At 63.1% G+C, this 12764-nt stretch overlaps 1 protein-coding gene across 1 annotated transcript in view; it reads left to right on the forward strand.

Moving 5' to 3' along the window:
- Positions 1-11957, forward strand: part of ABCC12 (ATP binding cassette subfamily C member 12) — a 29785-nt gene extending 17828 nt beyond the window's left edge. The window contains exons 20-29 of the mRNA XM_036441088.2: positions 246-472; positions 1206-1343; positions 3432-3618; positions 5840-5929; positions 7607-7796; positions 8677-8836; positions 9348-9426; positions 10233-10346; positions 11574-11738; positions 11838-11957. Of these exons, the coding sequence (XP_036296981.1) occupies positions 246-472; positions 1206-1343; positions 3432-3618; positions 5840-5929; positions 7607-7796; positions 8677-8836; positions 9348-9426; positions 10233-10346; positions 11574-11738; positions 11838-11930 (1443 nt within the window). The 3' untranslated portion in view covers positions 11931-11957. The remainder of the gene's footprint in view (positions 1-245; positions 473-1205; positions 1344-3431; positions 3619-5839; positions 5930-7606; positions 7797-8676; positions 8837-9347; positions 9427-10232; positions 10347-11573; positions 11739-11837) is intronic.
- The last annotated feature ends 807 nt before the right edge of the window (positions 11958-12764 follow it).

Genomic DNA, 12764 nt, shown 5'->3' on the forward strand with positions numbered 1-12764 from the left:
CCCATCTCGGGCACAGCTCCCTCCTCCTCCGAAGGGGCCCCAGGCTACGTGGGTTTGGAAGGGAGCTGCGTGCACACGGAGGCCCCAGAGGGGGGCTCCCTCACCTGCCCGGCACCCTGGCGCCTCTCGTGGGCCCTGGAAGGGGGGCGGGGCCCTGCGCTCACCACCCCAGCCCAGCGGGGGGCGAGGGGTGCCCGGCGCGCCCCCTGAGCCCCGGACTCCCCCCTCCCGCGCGGTGCCCGCAGATCTCGCAGAGCCCCATGAGCTTCTTCGACATGACGCCCAGCGGCCGGCTCATGAACCAGTTCTCCAAGGACATGGACGAGCTGGACGTGCGGCTGCCGTTCCACACGGAGAGCCTCCTGCAGCAGGCCTTCCTCGTGGCCTTCATCCTCCTGGTCCTGGCCGCCGTGTTCCCCGCCGTGCTCCTGGTGCTGGCCGGCCTCGTCGTGGCCTTCCTGGTGCTGCTCTGGTAGGTGGCGGCCGCGGCCGCCGCGGAGCAGGCCGACCGCCCAGGCTGGTCCCGCTGCCCGGGGGCCGGCGTCGCAGGCGGCACGGCGGGCTGTGTCCCGGGGCCCCAGCGGCGCCCGTGGAGGGTTCGGTGCTGAAGTCGGCTACTGCCCGGCCGGCGTGGCTCAGTCACGGTGCGATTCCTTTCGGGGCACAGGCCCGGGCTGTGGGCTGGATCCCCTGTGAGGAGCGTGCAGGAGGCAGCCGGTCCGTGATTCTCTCTCATCACGGATGTGTCTCTCCTTTCCTCTCTGAAATCAATTTAAAAATATATTTAAGAAATCACGTGGGCTCCCGAGGCCACCGGGGGGTTTGCCCAGCACCACCTTCCACGTCGCCTTCCGAAGCCACACAGGGGGGCCCAGCCCGCCCTCCCTCATTGGAGAAGGCCCCTTCCCGCTCGGCGCCCGCGGGGCGGCTATATTTAGAGGCAGCGCCGAAGGGAAGATTCTCCTCAAAGACTAACCGACATCCTGTGCGGCGAGCCTCTCACCCGGAGGAGCACGCAGAACTGAGACCACGACAACGGCTCTCATTTCTGGACCACCCTTACCAGATCCAACCTCCCCCACCCCTGCCCGGCCCAGACACACACACACACACACACACACACACACACACACACACCCAGGACGGCCCCTCCTGGACACGGGGGAGCCCTGAGCCCGGCCTGCCGCCCTCTCGCTCTCCCGCAGCATCTTCTACAGAGGCGTCCAGGAGCTCAAGAAGGTGGAGAACGTGAGCCGCTCACCCTGGTTCTCGCACATCACCTCGTCCATGCAGGGCCTGGGCATCATCCACGCCTACGACCAGCAGGAGCTGTGCATCACCAAGTGAGTCCCCGCGGCTCACCTTCCTGGCCCCCGGCAGAGGTCACAGCACAGCACGCAGGCCGCTCGGCCGCCTGGGGCCCCCCGGGGGGGGGGGGGAGCCGGCAGAGGTCACAGCACAGCACGCAGGCCGCTCGGCCGCCTGGGGCCCCGGGGGGGGGGGGAGCCGGCAGAGGTCACAGCACAGCACGCAGGCCGCTCGGCCGCCTGGGGCCCCGGGGGGGGGGGGGGAGCCGGCAGAGGTCACAGCACAGCACGCAGGCTGCTCGGCCGCCTGGGGCCCCGGGGGGGGGGGGGGAGCCGGCAGAGGTCACAGCACAGCACGCAGGCTGCTCGGCCGCCTGGGCCCCCCGGGGGGGGGGGGGGAGCCGGCAGAGGTCACAGCACAGCACGCAGGCCGCTCGGCCGCCTGGGGCCCCGGGGGGGGGGGGGGGGGAGCCGGCAGAGGTCACAGCACAGCACGCAGGCCGCTCGGCCGCCTGGGGCCCCCGGGGGGGGGGGGGGCAGCAGAGGCAGGAGGAGCCCTCACAGACCCGCCTTTCTCCCCGGTGTCTGGGGCCCGGTGACGCGAGCCCCTTCAGTGACCCCCTCAGCGTGGGCTCTGACGTGTTTCTTCACACTACCAGCAAAACGTGTTCAAGATAGGGAAACGGGAGACAACAGGAAACAGAAAAGTAAAAAGTCACGCACAGGCCCCCACAACCCACATCCCATTAATATTGTTGCGTATTTCCTTCCAGTCTTTTTTTTTTTTCCTCTCCGGAATGCTTACAACCACTGTTGTCCAGCTTTACTTTCAAACAGCATCTCCTGTGTCATTGCATAGTCCTTGTCAAGGCCATTTTCAAAGGCCACCGAGTGGACAGACCAGTGTCCTTGGCTAAGCAGTCTCCGTCACACACTAGTAGGTCTCCGGTAGTTTCGTCTCTTCTTTACTCACCCAACGTGCATCGAGGGCCTTCTGTGCTCCTCACTAGATCCTGGAGTGACGAGAGTTTCTGTCTTCTAGCTCTTCCTTCCCTGCAGACCTGTACACACTTCAACGTTTGCATCTCATCCTCTTTCTCTATCTGCCCTTGGCCACCGGGCTCTCCATGGGCTTGGCGTCCTTTGGTTCAGTCCTCAGCTGGTCCTGTCACCGGTTTGACTGCAAGTCACGTGTCAGCAGCCCCAAGCGCCACACAGCGGCCGCTCCCCGATCCGGACAGACGGGACAGCCCGCCCTGTCTCCCCCAGGCCTCCCCGAGGCTCCGGGCGCGTCTCCCCTCTTCCTCCACCTCTGGCCCGCCGTGGGCTGCCGGGAGCACTGTCTGGTAGAAGCACTGCTTCTGCCAACAGACAAAAATGCCAGCCACGCGTGAGCTAGAGGCGTGGGGTCAGATCCCAAGTGGATCCCTGCCAGGGATTCTGCGTCTGCATGACCCACCCACCCTCACAGCGAGGCCCCGGATGACTGCCGAGTCCCGGAAGCCGGCGGTGGGGTTTGAAGGTTGTGTGGCGACACCGCAGAAACACCGTGGTGTCCGCAAGAACACCTGGCCTGCGCTCCGGGGACCGGCGGGAGGAGGGCCTGGGAAGAGAACCTCTGAGCAGCCTGAGCACGGAGGGAGCAGGGGGGCCCCAGGACGGCGGTGGCCAAGCTGCAGGGGGCACTGGAGCTCTCTGGGGTTAAATGTTGGAAGGCTTTCACTCCCCCCCCAATACTCTCTACCAGCTGTTCCCAGTCAGGGAAGCTTCCGTAGCAACTGGACCTCGTGTCCCTCTTGGTTACGGGTTAGCTCAGTCGGTTAAGATTTCCATCCTGAGTGCGTGGAAGACACAGCCCCTCTCCCCGGGCTGGGCAAGGTCAGGCAGTGCTGAGTGCAGGTGTCCGGGCTGGGGGTGGGGTGGGGGGAGGAAGGGCAGGTGGGAAGCACCTGGTCTGCTCTCTCCCGCACCCTCTCCCTCCCTCTTGGATGTCTACGGCAGCAGATTTCCAGGAGCACGGACAGACGTCCGCCCTTCAGACCGCCCTGGCCTGCTCTCTCCGGGGCCCGGGGCCCGGTCCACGGCCCCCGCTGACCCCGCCCGCCCGCCCGCTCTCCGTTCCAGGTTCAAGATGCTCAACGACGAGAACTCCAGCCACCTCCTGTACTTCAACTGCGCCCTGCGCTGGTTCGCCCTGCGCATGGACGTCCTCATGAACGTCGTCACCTTCCTGGTGGCCCTGATGGTGACCCTGAGCTTCTTCTCCGTCAGCACCTCCTCCAAAGGCTTGTCCCTGTCCTACATCATCCAGGTACCGCCTCGCGGGACGGCTCCGCCTGCAGGCCCCCGAGAGCGCGTGAGAGAGCTTAGCGGCTCCCGTCGTTGAAGGCCTGGCGGCTCAGGCAGGGGTGGGCCGTGAACGCCTGCTGAGTGGGCCTCAGGCGCGAATGGGCTGTGACCCCCGGCCGTGGCCTCCTCGGGGACGCCCGTGTTCATGGCTGTGGTGACCGGCAGCCTCGGAGGCAAGCCTTCTCTGCCCCGGCTCACGGCTCATGTCGGCGCCCCAGAACTGACGAGCAGCTTGGTGGGGACAGGGTCAGCGGCTTAGGCCCAGAGGTGGAGTCACACCCGCCCTGGCCCCCGAGGCACAGAGCTGCCCGCACGAGGAGCGGGAGGAGAATGCTGGCGAGGGTTCTATCCAGGGCACTCCTCAGGAGCCCCCCTCACTCCCAGGGGTCCACTCGATGTCTTTAGAGAGTGTGCGTGTGTCCCGCTCCCTCTGGTTGGGGCTCAGCAGGAAGGAGAGGTGATGGGTCCCGAGGAGCCTTGTCTGCAGACAGGCTGCTACTTGGCCTCTTTGTGGTCCTTCTCCACCGGAGCCCCCTGTTTCTGCGAGGGGCACCCCTGTTTCTGCGAAGGGCCCCCTGTTTCTGCGAAGGGCCCCCTGTTTCTGCGAAGGGCCCCCTGTTTCTGTGAGGGGCACCCCTGTTTCTGCGAGGGGCCCCCTGTTTCTGCGAGGGGCCCCCAGTTCTGCGAGTCCGTGGCCCCCTGTTTCTGCGAAGGGCCCCCTGTTTCTGCGAAGGGCCCCCTGTTTCTGCGAAGGGCCCCCTGTTTCTGCGAGGGGCCCCCTGTTCTGCGAGTCCGTGGCCCCTGGGGCCCGCAGGACGCTCTGCCTCGCTCCGCACAGCTCGGGCTCGGGCCAGCTCCCGGAAGCTCCATCAGGCAGTGACACCCTCCCCTGGCTGTGAAACGCCTCTTCTTTCTGGGGTATCGGTGTTTGGGAAGGAGGAACAGAAACATATTCTCAGGACGTGCTCTTACGTGGGGAAAAGGATGCTGGCTTTCACAGTGAGACACGAAACAGGTGATGCTGCACCCCCGTCCTCACTCCCAGCGGAGCAGCTTTGCTCGCTGAGGCCACAGCTTCCCCAGAGACTGTCTGCAAACACCGGGGCGGGCTGTGCTGTGCGCACCCTGAGACCCCGGGATGCTTATGGGGCGCAGCCCCCTTCGGAGAACACGGAACCCCAACCGCAGAGCGTCCCCCGGGAACCGAGAGGCTCCCCGATGGGCGGGACCTGGTGTGGCGTCCGTGGTGGGGAGAGAGGATGGAAAGGAACATCCACTGAGGTCACAGAGGGAGCCCGCTGGGGCCATTCTAAACCCGCGGAGGGCGGCCGAGGCCTCAGGAGCGGATGGCCCTGAGCTTCAGTGTGCAGATGCCTTCCCGAGGTCAGGTTCACGGCCACCCCCAGGCCCCGCCCTCCGGGAGCCTGTATCCCCGTTGGCTCTAGAGGGTACCAAGTGGGGGGCATGAGGAGGGCCCGAGTCCACGAGTGAGGAGACTGGGAAAGGCTCTGCGTTACACGGACAGCAAAGGGGGGTGACGCGGCTGTCGGCAGGGAAGTGACATTGGACCTGATAGAGACCTGCCGGAGGAGATAAAGAGCCAGCCGGACTGACAGGGGCAGGGGCAGGGAGGGGCCAGGGAACGCCCCAGGGGCTGGCAGGAACCGGGAAGTCCATGTGTGCGCGTCCTGAGGGTGCCTGTGCAGGCGTCAGCGCGGGCAGGGTGGGCAGGTGCCTGTGGGTGACCTTATGAGGCCACACCCCAGTCTGGGCCTAGATTCTCTCACGTGGGGAAGCAAGCAGCTGGGCTCGGTGCCCCTTCCACCTCTGATCCCCGTGATGCCTCCGGGCTGCGGTGGGTAAGGCAGGGAGGGCAGGCAGGTGCAGGACCCCGGGGCGGCTAGGGGCCCGCGGCTGGCCGTCTGCAGGCTGGGAACCCGGCTCACAGCCGCTGCTCCCACCAGGAGGCAGGATCAGGTGGAAGGCGGGGGGCGGGGGGCTGTCACCATCTGGAGGCCAGGGAACAGCAGCACCACGTCTCTAAACAGAGGAAGTGTTTGCAGACACACCCACCCACACCGGAGCCTTCCTGCTGGCACCGGCTGGGGCCCAGGCTGCTGTGTGAGGTGCCAGGAGGGTGGGGGAGGGGACCCTGGGCCCTGACGGCGGCCTGCTCTCCTCAGCTCAGCGGGCTGCTGCAGGTGTGCGTGCGCACGGGGACCGAGACCCAGGCCAAGTTCACCTCCGTGGAGATGCTCCGGGCCTACCTCTCGGTAAGAGCCAGTGGGACGAGCTAACCGGCAGAATTCATGGGCTCATCTCATCTTTTACACGCGAAGGGATCTTTTTAAAAACTGAACTCAGACCACGATCTCTCCTCTCAAAACCCATGTTTGCACCAATCTGAGGCCCGTGGTGTTGAGAGAGAGGTTGTTTTGAAAAGCAGCTTGCTCAGGGCTGTTTCGGTAGCAGGAGAGAGAAGGAGGTGGCCGACCTTGGTCTAACTCCTCTAAAACTTTTATGTCCAACTTCCAAACGAACAGAAGGCTAGTTAATTCCAGCAATCCTTCTAAAAGGCCTTTCAACAGCATCTGGCCCTTTTACAAACTTAATTACTTAAGAACTGCATTTTAAAATTTAATTGATTACCTCTCCTTTTTAAGAGCCTCATTCATCCGATTTAACAAACACACACCCCCGCGGTTACACGCAGCTAAGAAATGTAGATTTAAGTAACTCACAGCTTTGGCGTCGCCTAACAATTCCAATGCCATGTCACATATAAACTTAAAATCACGTTTAAGTAAATTATTCCATTATGATTTTAAGTTAGAGTCACAAGTCCAGATGTTACTAATATTATGAAACCTTAAAACACCAAATATCCAGATTCCTTAAACTAAAAATATTACTGTGACCCTGTTGCTTCTGTCAAATACTTCTGTTGTTAACTAGAGGCCCAGTGCACTGGGGGCTGGGGGGACGGGGTCCCTCAGCCCAGTCTGTGCCCTCTCGCAGTCTGGGAGCCCTCAGGGGATGTCTGAATGACACCTCCTGTGCTTAGCATTTGCCCCCTGGTGGTCAGTGAGCATCATAGCGACCAGTCGTTCTGCCGTTCGGTCTATTTGCATATTGGCCTTTTATTACATGGGACTCTGGACCTTCCGTGGGTTCCAAACACTCGCTCACTTCCTTGGCTCACTGGGGTTGCTGTGGACAGGCATGTGGCTGGCCCGCCACCCCAGGGGCACAGGGAGTCCTGTTTCTCACCCCCGACGGGAACTTCTGACCTTCGGGGGCGGGCCGCTCTGTCCCTAATTGCACATCGCATTTCCTGGCTCCTGGGAAACGTAACCGTCCTTCCCATGGGCCCCAAAGAGTCTGAACCGGCACCTGCACCCTGCCTCTTCCTGCTCCCGCCCCCCGGTGACTCGCAGACGCCCGTCCCCGGGCTACGCGGCTTCCAGGCTGCGCGGGCGCCTGCGGACACGTGCCCCGGCCCGCAGGCCCCGAGCTGTCCCGGGTAGTCATCCATCTCTACTCTCCAAGCCTCAGCCACTTGGGTTCTTTCTCTGCCTCCCGCGCCCCCGTTTGCTCTGGCTTCGGGGCCTCTGTCCTGGCGACCCTCTCACATCCCCGTGCGGCGGCACCTCCTCAGCCTCCCTGGTCTCAGGCCCTCCTCCCCCTGCAGACCCCGCCTCCCTGCCCGCTGCGCGCAGGCACCCCCATTCCATCACACGCCTGTGCTGTGCTGTCTCCCTGCCGTCTTCTCTCCCCCACCCCCTCGTTCCCACGGGCATTGAGCTTCGTGAGTGCCGGGTCCTTACTGACCGAGTCGGCCGCGAACTCTCGTACCTGGAACCGTGCGAACAAACGCACGAACGGACGGACGGACGGACGGACGGGAAAGCGAAGGCGCGCGTTAGCCGTCACGCCCCTCTGCTCTGCAGGCCTGCACTCCTGAGAGCGCCCAGCCCCTCCCGGCGGCGCCCTGCCCGCACGACTGGCCCAGCCGCGGGGAGATCACGTTCAGAGACTACCGGATGAGATACAGGGACGGCACGCCCCTCGTGCTCCAGGGGCTGAGCCTGCACATCCAGAGCGGGCAGACGGTGGGCATCGTGGGAAGGACAGGCTCTGGTGAGGACCCTCCGCGCTTCCCGGTCCCTGCACGGCCCCCGGGGCCGTCAGGCAGCTCCTCGGCGGCGCTCCGGCCGCAGGCTGCCGTGCTTCCCCCTCACATCTCCGCTGGAGATCACCGGTTCAGGCTGAACGGGTGTGCGGCGTTGGAAGCAAACACACACCCGTTTTTGAGTTACCATATTTTTCGGACCATAAGACGCTCCGGACCATAAGACGCACCAGTTTTTAGAGAAGGGAAGTGAAGAAAAAAAGATTCTGAAACAAATAGTGTCCTAAAATATTTTATGTGCATTAAAACCCAACATCACAGTCATAAACACATGTAATCAACCCTGTAAAGTAAACAGCAGCATTTAGAACCATTTTAGAGCCGGGCAAGCACACAGAGACCACACAGAGCCGGGCAAGTAAAAAACTTTTTTTTTTAAGTATATGTGTAGGCTATATTTGGACCATAAGACGCAGGGACTTTTCCCCCCCACTTCTGGGGGGAAAAAAGTGCGTCTTATGGTTCGAAAAATACGGTAATTACGTGAGGACCAATCAGGAGAAAGGAGACCCAGAGGATGAGCCGTGCGCACAGCCACTGCGGCAGGGGCGTTAGCCGTGTTGGGTTAGGGTTAGCCGTGTCGGACAGGTTAGCCATGTTGGGTTAGGGTTAGCCGTATTGGGGTGATTAGCCATGTTGGGGTGGTTATTAGCCACGTTTGGGCTGGTTAGCCGTGTCGGGGCAGTTAGCCGTGCTGGGGCATCGCTGGCCCCAGTTTCTGTCTGCACATCCTCACGAGCGTTCACTGTTGAAAGACGCCCGGACTAGACCCTTGGACACGATGGGAGCGTGCGTAAACCGATGTGTGGCCTCCGTCCCCGCCCCCAGGCAAGTCCTCGCTGGGAATGGCCCTGTTCCGCCTGGTGGAGCCGGAGGGCGGCACCGTCCTCATCGACGGGGTGGACATCTGCACGGTGGGGCTGGAGGACCTCAGGACCAGGCTGACCGCCATCCCCCAGGACCCCGTGCTGTTTGTAGGTACAGTAAGGTAGCTGTTTGATCGCTGTGCAGCCCTGCTTTCGGAGAGTGGAGTCAGACCGCAAGGAACTGTGGGAGGTGCTCACGGTGTGGCCGGCCGGGCCGAGGGAAGCAGCTCCCCAGGGGCTGCACCGGCTCCCAGGGAGGCCTGGGAGGAGCCGAGAATGGGGCCCTGAACGTGACGTGTAGTTTACAGACCCTCGCTAGCAGGCAGGACGCTCTCACGCGGTGAACAGAACCCTGGCTCACGCCTACGGCTCCGCATCCCATCAGGGTTAGCAAGCCCCCGGCCAGAGCAACAAAACAGGCCGTTATCCCTCAGGCTGGGGCCTGGCGGCTCGCACACCCCTTGGTGGGCTCGGTGGGTCCTGGTCTCTTGTTCTGAGGCTGGTGCCTGAGGGGCTAAGTGAGCCTGCCCCGGAGCCCCCACCGCCTCCTGGCGCCCCCCCCCGCCCCCGGCCGAGCTGTGAAGCCTGCTCCCCAGGCCTCTCGGCATCAGCTGCCTCTCCGTCCCCACGCAGGTCCAACCTGGACCCCTTCCAGAGCCACACGGACGAGATGCTGTGGCAGGTGCTGGAGCGGACGTTCATGCGAGACACGGTAGGGCTCGGGTGCAGGGGCGTCTGGTCCGCCGTGCCCTCGCGCCAGGCCCGGGTGACATGCAACAAGCTCCGGGCCAGCGTCTGGCCTGCTTATTTGTTGGCCCCACGCATGCGAGGGGCACAAGCCCGGTCGGCTGTTACGATGAAAAGCAACCACAGGCGAGGTGAGGTCTCCACAGCCAGCAGGCAGCCGAGACCGCCACCTGTGTCACAGCGCGTGGGCCTGGCTGCCGCCCGCGGGCCGGGGCCCTCCTCCTCTAGGGGAGCAGAAATGAAGCCTCGGGGAGGGCAGGTGCAGGCTAGCGAGTGGGAGAATGGAGCCTCGAACCCGGGTCCACCTGCCTTAGAGCCGAGGGAGGGCCCCACGGCTGGGCCCGTAGCCTCGCCTGCCTTGGGAAGCAATGAGCCGGGTGGAGGGTGTGGCGTCCCCAGGGGCCGTGGGCAGGAGGCTGGGGTGGGGCCCTGGGGCTGGCTCCTGTGCAGCCCACAGACCTCCGTGTGTCTGTCCGGCCTGGAAACCAGCCTGGAAGGAGTTAACACTGGCCTGCGCTCCTCCGGCCCCGCCGGCCTCATCGGTATTCTTCAGGCGGAATCGCGCCGCGATTCTAAATGATCCATGTCCGCCCACTCCCCGTCCTCCCCGGGGCCCGCGTGCAATGCCGAAGCCACTGTTGTTCTTCACTTTGTTCCCCGCAGCAAAATAGGGCCGCTGAGGAGCGCGGGCGGAGGGGGCAATCGATACAGACGACACAGGACGCTTTTATGCATCTTCTGCGCAAACGGGGCCTCGTCTGTGTTTTCCAGATAATGCGGCTCCCGGACAGACTGCAGGCGGAAGTCACCGAGAACGGGGAGAACTTCTCTGTCGGGGAGCGGCAGCTGCTGTGCATGGCCCGGGCGCTGCTCCGCAACTCCAAAGTACGGCCGGACCGGACGGGCCGCGGGAGCCGGCGGGCAGGGCGCACTTCCCGCGGCGCCCTCCACCGGCGGGGCCGGGGGGCGGCGGGAGAGCCACCGAGCCCTTTTCTTAAAGCCGAGAGAGGAAAGAACTGAGTCCCAGCGCAGCATCTCCACAAGGGCACCTGCCCCCCCCCCGGGGGCCGGGGGTCGGGGGTCGCCCCCCCGGAACCTGCTCTGGGAGGCTCTGGGTCCGAGAGAGTGCCCGCTCGGCGCCTTCCCTTTGTCTCTGACGTCCGGGCGGGTGCACAGGGCCGGGACCGTCAAGAACGGGAGTCTGAGAGTGGCAAGATGCCTGCTCATTCTGTGTGGGGACGCGGACGGCCCCGCTGGGGCTGACGGAGGGGCTGGTGTCGTCGTTTCTCCTCTCTGACCCTGGCGAAGTGGAGCTCCCTAACGTGCTAAAGGCAGGAGGGCCGGCCCCACAGTGCTGACTGCCGGGCGGGCGAGGAAACAGCCCGGGGAAGCGGAGTGACTAGCCGGGGTCCGGCGGAGCGGCACTGCGGGAGGCAGAACGATGCCCTGGCCCCCGAGAGGCCCACGCCCTGGCCCCTGGGACCCGAAGTGCGTCACCCCACCTGGGAGAGGGCGCTGCCTAGTCCACTAGTCGAGGGTTTTGAGACGGGAGGTCTCCCGGATTCCCCGGGGGGCCCGGTCTTTCTGAGGCAGCAGAGGAGGACCTCTGACGATGGAGTGGAGGCCAGGAGGATGCCAGGACCTGGCTGCAGGCCAAGGAGCGTGGGCTGCTCCGGAGGCTGGAGACGCAGGGCCCGGTTTCTTTCCATTTGTGTGTGTTCAGCCTCTGAACCTGCGTGAATGTGTAAGAGCGGAAGCTCATGTAAGTGCTGTTGTTCTGCACGCTGACCCGCTCTTCGTGTGGGAGAAAGGCCTGGGTGTTCCGTCCAACCAGTTTGCAGGATTAGAATAAACCACTCCCAAAGAGGAGTGAAGGCCACAGTCTTGTTCCCCAGCCCGTCCCTCTGAAGAAGAAGGTGGTGCGATGTGACTTTCATTTTTGCCATTCTTTTTCTAACCTTTTGAGATGGATACGTAGTGCGTTACTTTTCAGCCCTTCTAAATCAATCAGTCAGTCAATCAACGGATCGATCAATAGGGCTAAGACTATGAATTTGCCTCTAGGTACAGCTTTGGCTTACTGTAACGTCTACCACACCCCTTCCCCAACAGATCATTCTCCTTGATGAAGCCACGGCCTCCATGGACTCCAAGACTGACAGCCTCGTGCAGAGCACCATCAAAGACGCCTTCAAAGGCTGCACGGTGCTGACCATCGCCCACCGCCTCAACACCGTCCTCAACTGCGACCTGGTCCTGGTCATGGAGGACGGGAAGGTGAGGCGGCCGTGGCCTCCCCTGGCCTCGGTGGTTGGGCGGGGGGAGCAGGAGGGGGGACGGTCGCTGACGAGCGCAGCTCTCCTCCCTGACGCGCAGGTGGTCGAGTTCGACAAGCCCGAAGTCCTGGCCGAGAAGCCGGGCTCTGCGTTCGCAATGCTCCTCGCAGCGGAGAACCAAGTCCGAGCGTAAAGGGCCAGCGGACTGCGAGGAGGAGGACCCTCACCCCCGCAGGCAGCCCTGGTCCACGGCCCTCCCATCCCGACCCAGGCTGAGCTGAGCAGAGGTGGCCTCCCTGCCTCGCCCGGGCCATGCCCCCTGACCTCACTGGGCAGCCGGGGCTGGTTGTGTGGTGAACAGAGGCAGGTGGAGGTAGTGGGTTGACAACTGCCCCTCATAGCCTGAACCCCCAAGGGCCCCTCACTGTGCTCATCAATACCACCTCCGAGCCCGAAAAGTAGCCACTTTCAGATAAAAACTGGTCAAAGAAAGCGGAACGGGCAAATCCCTGGGAGGGAGTTTGTAAAGGTTTCCTGCCTCGGTGTCAGGAGGGCAGAGAGCCGAGTTTCTCCCCGTCTGACTTCTGTCCACACGGATCTGGAGTGTAAGATGCACATGACCATGCGTGTCTGTAGCACGAAAGACTGATTACAGTGTTTAGCAAAAAGCCTTTGGAAAAATCATATTGCATGTGCCATTTGATCCCTGATAGTAACCAGGAAAGCAAGATGCTGGCGTTCCTTCTATAAATGACATTTTTCTATCTTCTCTGCTGGTCATTAAAATGCAGTCGGAAATTAACCCACCCCGAAACGCCGCCTGCAATTCTTTCGCTGCCGGTCCCAGCGCCCGCACCGCTGCCTCACACCCCCGGCTGCTCTCCCCACAGCCCAATCGGGAACTGTGATAACAGGCTGGGCTGCGAGGAGCAAGGATCTGGGTCAAACTCACGATCACACAAAAGCCAGAGGCCCCTCGATGCCACCGTTCCCATGATTCCCCTGCCTGAGCCAGAGCATTCCAGGG

This window comes from Pipistrellus kuhlii, unplaced genomic scaffold, assembly GCF_014108245.1.
Source record: "Pipistrellus kuhlii isolate mPipKuh1 unplaced genomic scaffold, mPipKuh1.p scaffold_m20_p_17, whole genome shotgun sequence".
NCBI lineage: Eukaryota > Metazoa > Chordata > Mammalia > Chiroptera > Vespertilionidae > Pipistrellus > Pipistrellus kuhlii.